Below are 18,437 nucleotides of genomic sequence, written 5' to 3' on the forward strand. Positions count from 1 at the left end.
GCAAATTAAATAAAGTACGGGACGACTTTTATATCATTTAAGTTGATTTATTAATTGTGACGTTACATATTTAAACACACTTTGTGATATAAACACACTTTGTGACAGGACTCAACTTCAAAGTCAAACTGTAAATTTAAATAAGCACGCTAAAGTTAAAATGCTAACAGTTAGCTTGTGTCACATAGCAAGTTATGTGATTATGGAAATACAACAAATAATAACATTATTTTTCTTCTTCTTTATTCCACACTAACTTTAGTCTTCTATTCAGTTAGCTTGGAGACTCTCCTCATGGCGCCATCTGCTGGACCTCCTCTGAAGTGCCTGCAAAATCACATGTCACTCTCTCACACACACTACACAATTATTATTATCTCTCACACACACTACACAATTATTATTATCTCTCACACACACTACACAATTATTATTATCTCTCACACACACTACACAATTATTATTATCTCTCACACACACTACACAATTATTATTATCTCTCACACACACTACACAATTATTATTATCCCTCACACACACTACACAATTATTATCTCTCACACACTACACAATTATTATTATCTCTCACACACACTACACAATTATTATCTCTCACACACACTACACAATTATTATCTCTCACACACACTACACAATTATTATTATCTCTCACACACACTACACAATTATTATCCCTCACACACACTACACAATTATTATTATCTCTCACACACACTACACAATTATTATCTCTCACACACACTACACAATTATTATTATCTCTCACACACACTACACAATTATTATTATCTCTCACACACACTACACAATTATTATTATATCTCACACACACTACACAATTATTATTATCCCTCACACACACTACATAATTATTATTATCCCTCACACACACTACACAATTATTATTATCCCTCACACACACTACACAATTATTATTATCTCTCACACACACTACACAATTATTATTATCTCTCACACACACTACACAATTATTATTATCCCTCACACACACTACACAATTATTATCTCTCACACACTACACAATTATTATTATCTCTCACACACACTACACAATTATTATTATCTCTCACACACACTACACAATTATTATTATCTCTCACACACACTACACAATTATTATCTCTCACACACACTACACAATTATCTCTCACACACTACACAATTATTATTATCTCTCACACACACTACACAATTATTATTATCTCTCACACACACTACACAATTATTATTATCTCTCACACACACTACACAATTATTATTATCCCTCACACACACTACACAATTATTATTATCTCTCACACACTACACAATTATTATTATCTCTCACACACACTACACAATTATTATCTCTCACACACTACACAATTATCTCTCACACACACTACACAATTATTATTATCTCTCACACACACTACACAATTATTATCTCTCACACACTACACAATTATTATTATCTCTCACACACACTACACAATTATTATTATCTCTCACACACACTACACAATTATTATTATCTCTCACACACACTACACAATTATTATTATCCCTCACACACACTACACAATTATTATTATCTCTCACACACACTACACAATTATTATCTCTCACACACACTACACAATTATTATTATCCCTCACACACACTACACAATTATTATCTCTCACACACTACACAATTATTATTATCTCTCACACACACTACACAATTATTATCTCTCACACACACTACACAATTATTATTATCTCTCACACACACTACACAATTATTATCCCTCACACACACTACACGATTATTATCTCTCACACACACTACACAATAATTATCCCTCACACACACTACACAATTATTATCTCTCACACACACTACACAATTATTATTATCTCTCACACACACTACACAATTATTATCTCTCACACACACTACACAATTATCTCTCACACACTTCATAATTATTATCTCTCACACACTACACAATTATTAACTCTCACACACACTACACAATTATTATTATCTCTTACACACACTACAAATGATTATCCCTCACACATTACACAATTATTATCTCTCACACACTACACAATTATCTCTCACACACTACACAATTATTATCTCTCACACACTACACAATTATTATTATCTCTCACATACACTACATATTTATTATCTCACACACACTACACAATTATTATTATCTCACACACACTACACAATTATTATTATCTCTCTCACACACTACACAATTATTATTATCTCTCACACACTACACAATTATTATTCTCTCTCAAACACACTACACAATTATTATCTCTCACACACACTACACAATTATCTCTCACACACACTACACACTTATTATTCTCTCTCAAACACACTACACAATTATTATTATCTCTCACACACACTACACAATTATTATCTCTCACACACACTACACAATTATTATTATCCCTCACACACACTACACAATTATTATTATCTCTCACACACTACACAATTATTATTATCTCTCACACACACTACACAATTATTATCTCTCACACACACTACACAATTATTATTATCTCTCACACACACTACACAATTATCCCTCACACACACTACACGATTATTATCTCTCACACACACTACACAATAATTATCCCTCACACACACTACACAATTATTATCTCTCACACACACTACACAATTATTATTATCTCTCACACACACTACACAATTATTATCTCTCACACACACTACACAATTATCTCTCACACACTTCATAATTATTATCTCTCACACACTACACAATTATTAACTCTCACACACACTACACAATTATTATTATCTCTTACACACACTACAAATGATTATCCCTCACACATTACTACATATTTATTATCTCACACACACTACACAATTATTATTATCTCACACACACTACACAATTATTATTATCTCTCTCACACACTACACAATTATTATTATCTCTCACACACTACACAATTATTATTATCTCTCACACACACTACACAATTATTATCTCTCACACACACTACACAATTATTATTATCTCTCACACACACTACACAATTATTATCCCTCACACACACTACACGATTATTATCTCTCACACACACTACACAATAATTATCCCTCACACACACTACACAATTATTATCTCTCACACACACTACACAATTATTATTATCTCTCACACACACTACACAATTATTATCTCTCACACACACTACACAATTATCTCTCACACACTTCATAATTATTATCTCTCACACACTACACAATTATTAACTCTCACACACACTACACAATTATCTCTCACACACAAAATTATTACACAAGCACTGCTGCTAATGTCTGCAGCTGATATCTGCTAACTGATGCTAACTGATGACAGATGGCTCATATCTGCTAGCAAATGTCTTATAGCAAATATTTGTTAGCTAATGTCTGCTAGCTGCTGACTGCTAACTACTGACTGCTAACTGATGTCTGCTAGCTGCTGACTGCTAACTGCTGACTTTTAGCTGATGTCTGCTAGGTGTCTGATAGCTGTCTGCTAGCTGATATGTGCTAACTGATGTCTGCTAGCTGATGACTGCTAACTGATGACTTTTAACTGATGTCTGCTAGGTGTCTGATAGCTGTCTGCTAGCTGATATGTGCTAACTGATGTCTGCTAGCTGATGACTGCTAACTGATGACTTTAACTGATGTCTGCTAGGTGTCTGATAGCTGTCTGCTAGCTGATATGTGCTAACTGATGTCTGCTATGATATGTGATAGCTGATGACTGCTAGCAGATGTTGGCTAGCTGATGACTGCTAACTGATGTCTGCTAACGGATGTCTGCTAGCTGATGTCGGCTAGCTGATGACTGCTAGCTGATGACTGCTAGCTGATGACTGCTAGCTGATGTCTGCTAGCTAATGACTGCTAGCTGATGACTGCTAGCTGATGACTGCTTGCTGATGTCTGCAAACTGATGTCTGCTAGCTGATGTCTGCTAACTGATGTCTGCTAGCTGATGACTGCTAGCTGATGTTGGCTAGATGATGACTGCTAACTGATGTCTGCTAGCTGATATCTGCTAGCTGATGTTTGCTAGCTGATGACTGCTAGCTGTTTGCTAGCTGATGTCTGCTAACTGATGTCTGCTAGCTGAGATCTGCTAGCTGATGTCGGCTAGCTGATGTTTGCTAGCTGATGTCTGCTAGCTGATGACTGCTAGCTGATGTCTGCTAACTGATGTCTGCTAACTGATGTCTGCTAGCTGATGACTGCTAGCTGATGATTGCTGGCTGATGACTGCTAGCTGCTGTCTGCTAGTTGATGTCTGCTAACTGATGACTGCTAGCTGATGTTTGCTAACTGATGTTTGCTAGCTGATGTCTGCTAGCTGATGTCTGCTAGCTGATGTCTGCTAGCAGCTGCCTGGTGTCTGGTCACACTCACCATGCTGCAAGTTTGCAGCTGAAATCAGAAGAAAACCAAGCACAAGGGTGAGGTGTTTGCACGTTGCTATGACAACTCTCAACGCGCTCACCTTGTCTCTTCTTCCAAACCAAAAAAGCGATGGCGGCGGTGGCGAGGACCACAAGCGCGGCGAGGAGCGCGGCGACGGGAACGAAAATGTTGGGAGGCTCCACTGTGAGAGAGCCGGTAAGAGGTGGGTTGGCAGGAAGTGGCTGGAAGAGCGGCGGTGTGCACTCACCGTAGTTGGTCAAGATCTTGGAGGCGTCCAAGCCGACCACGATGTTCTCCTGGAGTCCGGACAGTCGGAAGACGCAGGCGTACCTGGACCAGTCGTGTGGCGGCAGCGCACTGATGTCCAAACTCACGCTGAGCTGGAAGGTGTTGTCGTGGTTGGGCAGGAGCTCGCCGTGCTCCACGTGCTCGTGGAGCTCCACCTGGTCCCGGGTCCAGAACATGTTGGCCACGTCAGGGTAGAAGCCCGTGGCGTGGCACGTGACCGGCGAGGACGGACTGGTCTGGAGCAGAGACACCCGGGGACGCTCTGGATGGACAGAGGACAAGAAGGCCAGTGTCGGCCAGTGGGCGACCCCGGTGGACCAAAACTAAGGGCGACCCCTGGTGGATCGAGACTTAGGGCGACTCCGGTGGACCGGGACTAACGGTGTCCCGGTGGATTGGGACTAAGTGCGCACCCCCTGGTGGGCCTGGAGACTAAGGGCGCCCCAAGGTGGACCGAGATTAAAGGCGCCCAACCCCAGTAGACCGAGACTAAGCACCTTCCCCCTGGTGGGCCGAGACTTAGGGCGACCCCGGTGGACCAGGGCCTAAGGGTGCCCCGGTGGATTGGGACTAAGTGCGCAACCCCTGGTGGCCCGGAGACTAAGGGCACCCCCGGGTGGACTGAGACTAAGGGTGCCCCCTGTTGGACCGAGATTTAGGGCGATGCGGTGGACCGGGACTAAGGGTGCCCCCGGTGGATTGGGACTAAGTGTGCACCTCCTGGTGGACCCGGAGACTAAGGACTACCCCCGGTGGACCGAGATTAAAGGCGCCCAACCCCAGTAGACCGAGACTAACACCTCCCCCCTGGTGGGCCGAGACTTAGGGCGACCCCGGTGGACCAGGGACTAAGGGTGCCCCGGTGGGTTGGGACTAAGTGCGCACCCCCTGGTGGACCCGGAGACTGAAGGCGACCCTCCGGTGGACCGAGACTTAGGGCGCCCTCCCCCAGTGGACCGAGACTAAGGGTTACCCATGGTGGACTGAGACTTAGGGCGACCCTGGTGGACCAGGACTAAGGGTGCCTTGGGGGGTATGGATTAAGGGCGCACACCCCGGTGGATCAAGACTAAGGGCGCACCCCCACCCCCGGTGGATAGAGACAAAGTGCGCTCCCCCGGTGTAGCTGGAGACTAAGGGCACCTCCCCCCGGTGCAGCTGGAGACTAAGGTCGTTCCCCCTGGCGGACCGAGACTAAGGGCACTCCCCTGTGGACCGAGACTAAGGGCGCCCCCGGTGGACCAAAACTATGGGCGCCCCCGGTGGACCAAAACTATGGGCGCCCCCGGTGGACCGAAACTACTTACCGATTCTGAGCAGGACACTTCGGCCTATTTCCAGGGTGCGATTGAGGCGCAGAGGACACTCCGTCAGCAGGCGGTGCTCCATGAACTCCATCCAGCCCTGGTTGTCGTTCCACTTCCTCTGGGTGGCGTCCATGGGAGGCTGGAGGGAGATCCAGCGCCGCTGCTCCATGTCCAAGTACAAGGTGTCGTCTCCGTCGTAGCTGTGGTGGTTGAAACCCCGGCTGACATTCCGCTCCTCATCGTACTCGCAACCGTGCAACACCTGGAACACGTGCACACCTGCACACCAGGAGAACTACTTTGTAAACTCACTCACTCAATCACTGACTGACTCACTCACTCATCCACTCACTCACTGACACTCTCTCACTCAGTCATTGACTTATTTGTTGACTCACTTATTGACTCTCTCACTCAGTGACTGACTCTCTCACTCAGTCATTGAAAGATTCGTTGACTCACTTATTGACTCTCTCACTCAGTGACTGACTCACTCATTCAGTCATTGAAATATTCGTTGACTCACTTACTGACTTATTGACTGACTCACTCATTCACTCAATCATCTTCCCACACATCCACTAATTCAGTCATGAAATGATTCGTTAACTCACTTACTCACTTATTGAGTCACTCACTCAGTCATTGACTTGTTCGTTGACTCAGTTACTCACTCATTGACTCTCACTTAGTGACTGACTGACTCATTCAGTTATTGACGGATTCATTGAATCACTTACTCACTCATTGCCTGACTGACTCAGTTATTGACAGATTCATTGACTCACTTTTTCACTTAGTGACTGACTGACTCATTCAGGGTTTGATAGATTCATTGACTCACTTTCTCACTCATTGATGGACTTACTCACTCAGTTATTGACAGATTAATGTACTCACATACCCACTAATTGACTGACTCATTCACTCAATCATCTTCTCACTCATGCACTCCTTCACTGTCTCACTCACTCAGTCATGGACTGATTCATTGACTTACTCACTTATTGACTCGCTCACTCAATGACTGACTCCCTCACTCAGTTATTGACAGATTTGTTGACTCACTTACTCACTCATTGACTGACTCACTCACTCAATCCTCTTCCTACACATCTACTCACTCAGTCATGACTCATTTGTTGACTCGTTTACTCACTCACTCAGTCATTGACTGATTCGTTGACTCAGTTACTCACTCACTTAGTGACTGACTGACTCATTCAGTTATTGACAGATTCATTGACTCACTTTCTCACTCATTGATGGACTCACTCACTCAGTTATTGACAGATTCATGTACTCGCATACCCACTAATTGACTGACTCATTCACTCAATCATCTTCTCACTCATGCATTCATTCACTGTCTCACTCACTCAGTCATGGACTGATTCGTTGACTTACTTACTCACTCAATGACTGACTCACTCACTCAGTTAGTTATTGACAGATTTGTTGACTCACTTACTCACTCATTGACTGACTCACTCACTCAATCAATCACCTTCCTACACATCCACTCACTCAGTCATGACTGGTTTGTTGACTCACTTACTCACTCACTCAGTCATTGACTGATTCATTGACTCAGTTACTCACTCATTGACTGACTGACTCATTCATTCAGTTATTGACAGATTCATTGACTCACTTACTCACTCATTGACTGACTCACTCACTCAATCAATCACCTTCCTACACATCCACTCACTCAGTCATGACTGGTTTGTTGACTCACTTACTCACTCACTCAGTCATTGACTGATTCATTGACTCAGTTACTCACTCATTGACTGACTGACTCATTCATTCAGTTATTGACAGATTCATTGACTCACTTACTCACTCATTGACTGACTCACTGACTCAGTTATTGACAGATTCATTGACTCACATACCCACTAATTGACTGACTCATTCACTCATCCACTGTCTCACTCACTCAGTCATGGACTGATTTGTTGACTCACTTACTCATTGACTCGCTCACTCAGTGACTGACTCACTCACTCAAACATCTACTCACTCACTGACATACATTCACCCACTGACTTGCTCGCTAACTCCCCCATTTACTGCTTCACTCATACTCAGTCATTGACTCACTCACTCACTCACTCACTCATTCACCTCCTAATTCACTCAGTTTTTGACGGATTGACTCACTCACTCAACAATTTGCTTACTCACTCATTGACTGACTGATTCATAGACTAATTAATTGACCAGGTCACTCACTCAACGGAGTCATTGATTCATTGACTTATTCACTCATTGACTCACTTTCTGACTCATTGACTAATTCATTGACTCACTCACTCCGACGTACTCTTTTACACTCACATACTCACTCATTGATTGAGCCATTGACTCACTGAGTCACTCAGTCATTGACTCATTACACACTCATTGACTCACTCACTCACTCATTCACATCCTAATTCACTCAGTTTTTGACAGATTGACTCACTAACTCACTCAGTCATTGGCGGACTCACTCACTCAACGATTTGCTTACTCACTCATTGACTGACTGATTCATACACTAATTAATTGACCAGGTCACTCACTCAACTGAGTCATTGACTTATTCACTCATTGACTCCCTTTCTGACTCATTGACTAATACATTGACTCACTCACTCATTCAATGCCTCACTCAATCACTCCGACATACTCTTTTACACTCACATACTCACTCATTGATTGAGCCATTGACTCACTGAGTCACTCGGTCATTGACTCATTACACACTCATTGACTCACTCACTCAGCCAAACACACACTTGCTGACTCATTGACTCATTCATTGAATCAAACACTCACTTAGTGACTGATTCATTGACCTATTCACTCATTGACTCACTTTCTGAATCATTGACTAAATCATTGACTCACTCACTCATTCAATGCCTCACTCAATCACTCCAACATACTCTTTTACACTCACATACTCACTCATTGATTGAGCCATTGACTCATTGAGTCATTGACTCATTACACACTCATTGACTCACTCACTCAGCCAAACACACACTGGCTGACTCATCGACTCATTCATTGAATCAAACACTCACTTAGTGACTGATTCATTGACCTATTCACTCATTGACTCACTTACTGACCCATCGACTAAGTCACCGACGAATGCTAATGCTAACGCTAAGGCTAACGGGGCCGGAATGGTCACCTTCGGTGCGGTTGAAGCGCTTCCTCAGAATGTCGATGTTGATCCTCCCAAAGTGGTCTTGGCGCTCCCAGAAGTCGGTCTGGGTCTTCCAGTAGCTGGGGTCCAGCTCCGTCATCCGTTCCATCCAGTCCTGGGACGGCGAGGCGGTGTTGCTGACGCTGTCGTAGTGGTCGGTTTGGATCCCGTCCACCACCACCACCGCCACCGTGGTGGGCAGCGAGGGGATGCCGGTGGTCACCGTGTACACGTGCCACAGGGAGTGCGTCACTGATGGCGACACGAACCGGAACAGGAAGTTACTTGATGTTATCGCACGTAATAGCGAGTAAAATAAGTAAATAAAAAATGACTTTTGAAGTAAAATTGACCAACCCTGGTCACAAGCTACTGTTATTGTTAGCATGTTAGCATCGACACGAACCGGAACAGGAAGTTACTTGACGTGTTGACCAATCCGTGTTGGCATTATATTCTTAAAAAGTTAACATCAACATATTTCATACACTAACTTCCTTAAGCAAAAATCAACAGGAAGTTGGCAAAAAGCCCTTCAAAACAAAAGTTTCCTAAAAAATGTCATTATTGCTTCGTTGAGCTGTAATTTGTCCCCCTTAACATGCTTCAAAACTCACCAAACTGGACACACACATCAGGAAAAGCAAAAGTTGCGATTTAATAAAAAAACAAACCCCAAAACTCTAAATTGCGCTCTAGCGCCCCCTAGGAAAAAACACAGACAAAACTGCTTGTAACTTCCGTTAGGAATGTCGTACAGACATGAAACAAAAACCTCTATGTAGGTCTGACTTGAACCTAGATTTCATACACTAACTTCCTTAAGCAAAAATCAACAGGAAGTTGGCGAAAACCCCTTCAAAAAAAAAGTTTCCTAAAAAATGTCATTTTTGCCTCTTTGAGCTGTAATTTGACCCCCTTAACATGCTTCAAAACGCACCAAATTTTACACACACATCAGGACTGGCGAAAATTGCCATCAAATAAAAAACCAAACCCCAAAAATCAAAATTGCGCTCTAGCGCCCCCTAGGAAAAAACACAGACAAAACTGCTTGTAACTTCCGTTAGGAATGTCATAGAAACATGAAACAAAAACCTCTATGTAGATCTGACTTGAACCTAGATTTCATACACTAACTTCCTTAAGCAAAAATCAACAGGAAGTTGGCAATAACCCCTTCAAAACAAGTTTCCTAAAAAAATGTCATTTTTGCCTCTGAGCTGTAAATTGACCCCCTTAAAATGCTTCAAAACTCACCAAACTGGACTCACACATCAGGACTGGCGAAAATTGCCATCTAATAAAAGAAAAGAAAAAAAAACTCTAAATTGCGCTCTAGCACCCCCTAGGAATAAAACTGACAAAACTGCTCCAAGGAAGAAAACACAGACAAAACTGCTTGTAATTTCTGTTAGGAATGTCGTAGAAACATGAAACAAAAACCTATATGTAGGTCTCACTTAGACCTAGATGTCATACACTAACTCCCTTCAGCAAAAATCAACAGGAAGTTGGCAATAACCCCTTCAAAACAAGTTTCCTAAAAAAAAATGTCATTTTTGCCTCTGAGCTGTAATTTGACCCCCATAAAATGCTTCAAAACTCACCAAACTGGACTCACACATCAGGACTGGCGAAAATTGCCATCTAATAAAAGAAAAAAAACAAAACAAAACTCTAAATTACGCTCTAGCGCCCCCTAGGAATAAAACAGACAAAACTGCTCCAAGGAAGAAAACACAGACAAAACTGCTTGTAACTTCCGGTCAGAATGTCGGAGAGACATGAAACAAAAACCTCTATGTAGGTCTCACTTAGACCTACATTTCATTAATTGACATCCTTCAGCAGAAATCAACAGAAAGTTGGCAGTTACCCCTTCAAAACAAAAGTTTTGAAAAAACCCGTCACCTTTTTTCAAACATTACGGGTGACAGAAAAAAGCACCGGTGTGACCCCAGGATGCAGGGAAGGTAGGTAATGTGCAGGTAAAAATATGTTGAATGGGTAAAGGCAGGAAACAGCAGCTTTAATTTTCAATTGTATTCTTAAAATGTACCGTGGGGCCGATAAAAAAATGGCCCCCGGGCTGCACTTTGGACACCCCTCAGCTGCTGTAATTGTTAGCATCAACACAAACCGGAACCGGAAGTTACTTGACATATTGACCAATCCGCGTTGGCATTATATAATATTACAAACAATTTAATATCAACATCCTTGATGTTAGCGTGTAAACTAAGAAAATAAAAAAATGACATTTGAATAAAAATAGACCTCAGAAGCTACTGTTATTGTTAGCATGTTGCTAAAGTTCAACCGAGCGAGAGAAGACTTCGACGTTGTTCTCACCAGGAGATGCGAGGTGACAGCAGAGAAGAAATAAGAATATCGCCTTCTCCATTTAGCAGCAATATTGCTCATCCTAAGCAAAGTGAAAGACTTTAAGCCGCCATTTCGCACGCAGTTGACAAACTCTGCACTTTAGAACCCGGTCGTGACGTCACACCGGAAGTTGGTATCCAGGGATACGGTGGCTGGCGAGGGACAAGACGTTTAAAAATATCTCTTTGAAAACATCGCAGCTCAGGAAGATTTTTAATCGGACTTTATGGAGGAGTTGCTGGTAGATATTTCACACCTGCTGAGCCAGACCGTGTAGAAGAAACAGGAGAGGAATTCATTACAGTTGTTTAGAATTTCCCCGCACTTTAAGAAAAGAGAATATCTTCTCTGGTCCGAGTTTCGCCTACAACCGGAAGTGCCGAGTGACCAATCAGGCGTTAGGACCCGCCCACTGACTTTGACGACTGAGTTTGACAGCTGGACTCAATTCATGTTCATTCCAAAACATTAAGAACATAATTCATCAAATTGTGAGATCCTTAATATTAATTCTAACACTGACGCGGGGAATACAATCAGATAAAAAATTAACAATTTCATTAAAATGATTAAATTATCCAATTAATGTGAAATAATTGAATACATGACTAAATTATGAATTAATTAAATCCTGAAACAATTAAATACATATATTATGAAATAATTAATACAACCCTGACATTATTAAAAAAAATCAATAAATATAAACATTGAATAATAAAAAATATCAATTAAACAGATCATTGAATTAAAATAATACAACATCTAAGATTATTGAATAACTAATTAGATCCTGACGTAATTAAACACATTGTTAAATTACTAAATAAATTAATCGTAAAAATAATTAAACAAGTCATAAGATTATGAAACAATTAATACAACCATTAAATTATGCAGAATAATAAAATAAAAACGTTATTATAAATTGATGAAATAATGAATCGTGAAATCATTAAAGAATAATAAATAACAATTAAAGAGATCATTGAGTATAAATAATACAAAATTGATCCTGACATAATTAAATCAATCGTTAAATTATTAAATAAGTAAATCGTGAAATAATTAATTACATGATCAAATTATGACGTAATTAATACAACCATGAAATTATAGAAATAAAATAAAAATAAAAACATTATTATAGATTTATGAAATAATTAATTAAATGATGAATTAATTAATTCAATCATGAAATCATTGAAAAACAACAGATCATTAAATAAAAATACAAGTAAATTGAAGCATGGGATTATTGAATAACTAATTAGATCCTGACATAATTAAATACACCGTTTAATTATGAAATAAATAAATGTGTCATACTGAATGTCATGAAATAATTACTGTGATCCCGAAATAATTACAGTCATAAAATTATTAAAGCAGTAAACATTTTCAATAAATGATAACATTTCGAAATATTTAATAAAATAACGAAATGAATCATTATTTATGATTTAATATAATAATATATTGGGGACGGCGTGGCGCGGTGGTTTAGTGGCCGTGCGCAACCCGAGGGTCCCTGGTTCAATCCCCACCTAATACCAATTTATCATTTATTTAAATATTGCGACCATAAATTGAATGATAAAATATTCAGACGGGCTTTAATGAGACATTTATCTGTTTCGGTCACATTATAATTAATTGGGGGAAAAAATATAAATATTAAAAATATATATTTTTTAATATTAACATCCATTCATTCATTTTCTACCGCTTGTCCCTTTCAATTTTTTTAAAAAAGATAAAAAAACACATATTACTTTAATATTTAACATATTTATGTGTAAAAATGACGTGGACTTATCCAATTAAGACCTCAAAATTATTATAATTTTTTTTAATATTAACATCCATTCATTCATTTTCTACTGCTTGTCCCTTTCAATTTTTTTTAAATATTAAAATACACATATTACTTCAATATTTAACATATTTATGTGTGAAATTGACGTGGACTTATCCAATTAAGACCACAAAATGTTTTTAAAAAAACAAATTAACATCCATTCATTCATTTTCTACCGCTTGTCCCTTTACATTTTTTTTAAATATTAAAATACACATATTACTTCAATATTTAACATATTTATGTGTAAAAATGATGTGGACTTATCCAATTAAGACCACAAAATGTTTTTTTTGTTAATATTAACATCCATTCATTCATTTTCTACTGCTTGTCCCTTTCAATTTTTTTTTAAATATTAACATACACATATTACTTCAATATTTAACATATTTATGTGTAAAAATGACGTGGACTTATCCAATTAAGATCACAAAATTATTACAATTTTTTTTAATATTAACATCCATTCATTCATTTTCTACCGCTTGTCCCTTTCAATTTTTTTTTAAAATATTAAAATACACATATTACTTTAATATTTAACATATTTATGTGTGAAATTGACGTGGACTTATCCAATTAAGACCACAAAATGTTTAAAAAAAAAACAAATTAACATCCATTCATTCATTTTCTACCGCTTGTCCCTTTCAATTTTTTTTAAATATTAAAATACACATATTACTTCAATATTTAACATATTTATGTGTGAAATTGACGTGGACTTATCCAATTAAGACCACAAAATGTTTTTAAAAAAACAAATTAACATCCATTCATTCATTTTCTACCGCTTGTCCCTTTACATTTTTTTTAAATATTAAAATACACATATTACTTCAATATTTAACATATTTATGTGTAAAAATGATGTGGACTTATCCAATTAAGACCACAAAATGTTTTTTTTGTTAATATTAACATCCATTCATTCATTTTCTACTGCTTGTCCCTTTCAATTTTTTTTTAAATATTAACATACACATATTACTTCAATATTTAACATATTTATGTGTAAAAATGACGTGGACTTATCCAATTAAGACCACAAAATATTAAAAAAAAAAAAATTAACATCATTCATTCATTTTCTACCGTTTGTCCCTTTACATTTTTTAAAAATATTAATATACACATATTACTTCAATATTTAACATATTTATGTGTAAAAATGATGTGGACTTATCCAATTAAGACCACAAAATGTTTTTTTTTGTTAATATTAACATCCATTCATTCATTTTCTACTGCTTGTCCCTTTCAATTTTTTTTAAAATATTAACATACACATATTACTTCAATATTTAACATATTTATGTGTGAAAATGACGTGGACTTATCCAATTAAGACCACGAAATTATTTGAATTTTTTTTTAATATTAACATCCCTTCATTCATTTTCTACCGCTTGTACCTTTCAATTTTTTTTAAAAAGATTAAAAAACACATATTACTTTAATATTTAACATATTTATGTGTAAAAATGACGTGGACTTATCCAATTAAGACCTCAAAATTATTAAAAATTTTTTTAATATTAACATCCCTTCATTCATTTTCTACTGCTTGTCCCTTTCAATTTTTTTTAAATATTAAAATACACATATTACTTCAATATTTAACATATTTATGTGTGAAATTGACGTGGACTTATCCAATTAAGACCACAAAATGTTTTTTTTGTAAATTTTAACATCCATTCATTCATTTTCTACCGCTTGTCCCTATCAATTTTTTTTTAAATATTAACATACACATATTACTTCAATATTTAACATATTTATGTGTGAAAATGACGTGGACTTATCCAATTAAGATCACAAAATTATTACAATTTTTTTTAATATTAACATCCATTCATTCATTTTCTACCGCTTGTCCCTTTCAATTTTTTTTTAAAATATTAAAATACACATATTACTTTAATATTTAACATATTTATGTGTGAAATTGACGTGGACTTATCCAATTAAGACCACAAAATGTTTAAAAAAAAAACAAATTAACATCCATTCATTCATTTTCTACCGCTTGTCCCTTTCAATTTTTTTTTTTAAAATATTAACATACATATATTACGTCAATATTTACCATATTTATGTGTAAAAATGACGTGGACTTATCCAATTAAAACCACAAAATATTTTGGTTCTTTTAATATTAACATCCATTCATTCATTTTCTACCGCTTGTCCCTTTCAATTTAAAAAAAAATATTAACATACACATATTATTTCAATATTTAACATATTTATGTGTGAAAATGACGTGGAATTATCCAAATAAGACCACAAAATATTTTTGTTCTTTTAATATTAACATCCATTCATCCATTTTCTACCGCTTGTCCCTTTAAAAAATGTTTTTAAATATTAACATACACATATTACTTCAATATTGAACATATTTATGTGTAAAAATGACGTGGACTTATCCAATTAAGACCACAAAATGTTTTTTTTGTTAATTTTAACATCCATTCATTCATTTTCTACCGCTTGTCCCTTTCAATTTTTTTTAAATATTAACATACACATATTACTTCAATATTTAACATATTTATGTGTAAAAATGACGTGGACTTATCCAATTAAGACCACAAAATATTAAAAAAAAAAAAATTAACATCATTCATTCATTTTCTACCGTTTGTCCCTTTACATTTTTTAAAAATATTAATATACACATATTACTTCAATATTTAACATATTTATGTGTAAAAATGATGTGGACTTATCCAATTAAGACCACAAAATGTTTAAAAAAAAAACAAATTAACATCCATTCATTCATTTTCTACCGCTTGTCCCTTTCAATTTTTTTTTTAAAAATATTAACATACATATATTACGTCAATATTTACCATATTTATGTGTAAAAATGACGTGGACTTATCCAATTAAAACCACAAAATATTTTGGTTCTTTTAATATTAACATCCATTCATTCATTTTCTACCGCTTGTCCCTTTCAATTTAAAAAAAAATATTAACATACACATATTATTTCAATATTTAACATATTTATGTGTGAAAATGACGTGGAATTATCCAAATAAGACCACAAAATATTTTTGTTCTTTTAATATTAACATCCATTCATCCATTTTCTACCGCTTGTCCCTTTAAAAAATGTTTTTAAATATTAACATACACATATTACTTCAATATTGAACATATTTATGTGTAAAAATGACGTGGACTTATCCAATTAAGACCACAAAATGTTTTTTTTGTTAATTTTAACATCCATTCATTCATTTTCTACCGCTTGTCCCTTTCAATTTTTTTTAAATATTAACATACACATATTACTTCAATATTTAACATATTTATGTGTAAAAATGACGTGGACTTATCCAATTAAGACCACAAAATATTAAAAAAAAAAAAATTAACATCATTCATTCATTTTCTACCGTTTGTCCCTTTACATTTTTTAAAAATATTAATATACACATATTACTTCAATATTTAACATATTTATGTGTAAAAATGATGTGGACTTATCCAATTAAGACCACAAAATGTTTAAAAAAAAAACAAATTAACATCCATTCATTCATTTTCTACCGCTTGTCCCTTTCAATTTTTTTTTTTAAAATATTAACATACATATATTACGTCAATATTTACCATATTTATGTGTAAAAATGACGTGGACTTATCCAATTAAAACCACAAAATATTTTGGTTCTTTTAATATTAACATCCATTCATTCATTTTCTACCGCTTGTCCCTTTCAATTTAAAAAAAAATATTAACATACACATATTATTTCAATATTTAACATATTTATGTGTGAAAATGACGTGGAATTATCCAAATAAGACCACAAAATATTTTTGTTCTTTTAATATTAACATCCATTCATCCATTTTCTACCGCTTGTCCCTTTAAAAAATGTTTTTAAATATTAACATACACATATTACTTCAATATTGAACATATTTATGTGTAAAAATGACGTGGACTTATCCAATTAAGACCACAAAATGTTTTTTTTGTTAATTTTAACATCCATTCATTCATTTTCTACCGCTTGTCCCTTTCAATTTTTTTTAAATATTAACATACACATATTACTTCAATATTTAACATATTTATGTGTGAAAATGACGTGGAATTATCCAATTAAGACAACAAAATGTTTATTTTTTTTAATATTAACATCCATTCATTCATTTTCTACCGCTTGTCCCTATCAATTTTTTTAAAAATATTAACATACACATATTACTTCAATATTTAACATATTTATGTGTGAAAATGACGTGGACTTATCCAATTAAGACCACAAAATGTTTTTTTTGTAAATTTTAACATCCATTCATTCATTTTCTACCGCTTGTCCCTATCAATTTTTTTTTAAATATTAACATACACATATTACTTCAATATTTAACATATTTATGTGTGAAAATGACGTGGACTTATCCAATTAAGATCACAAAATTATTACAATTTTTTTTAATATTAACATCCATTCATTCATTTTCTACCGCTTGTCCCTTTCAATTTTTTTTTTAAATATTAAAATACACATATTACTTTAATATTTAACATATTTATGTGTGAAATTGACGTGGACTTATCCAATTAAGACCACAAAATGTTTAAAAAAAAAACAAATTAACATCCATTCATTCATTTTCTACCGCTTGTCCCTTTCAATTTTTTTTTTTAAAATATTAACATACATATATTACGTCAATATTTACCATATTTATGTGTAAAAATGACGTGGACTTATCCAATTAAAACCACAAAATATTTTGGTTCTTTTAATATTAACATCCATTCATTCATTTTCTACCGCTTGTCCCTTTCAATTAAAAAAAAAATATTAACATACACATATTATTTCAATA

The 18,437-nt window shown here is 35.9% G+C and overlaps 1 protein-coding gene across 1 annotated transcript; it reads right to left on the minus strand.

The window, feature by feature from the left end:
- Positions 1-26: 26 nt before the first annotated feature.
- LOC133550735 (major histocompatibility complex class I-related gene protein-like) lies at positions 27-11,845 on the minus strand. Its single transcript, XM_061896736.1, has 7 exons — positions 11,669-11,845; positions 9,299-9,565; positions 6,106-6,384; positions 4,758-5,060; positions 4,590-4,691; positions 4,499-4,516; positions 27-327 (listed from the first exon to the last, which is right to left on the minus strand). Exons 1-7 carry the CDS (start codon positions 11,718-11,720, stop codon positions 293-295), a joined length of 1,056 nt encoding a protein of 351 aa, XP_061752720.1. The 5' UTR covers positions 11,721-11,845; the 3' UTR covers positions 27-292.
- Between the last annotated feature and the right edge of the window lie 6,592 nt (positions 11,846-18,437).

Source organism: Nerophis ophidion, linkage group LG04, assembly GCF_033978795.1.
Source record: "Nerophis ophidion isolate RoL-2023_Sa linkage group LG04, RoL_Noph_v1.0, whole genome shotgun sequence".
NCBI classification, from domain to species: domain Eukaryota; kingdom Metazoa; phylum Chordata; class Actinopteri; order Syngnathiformes; family Syngnathidae; genus Nerophis; species Nerophis ophidion.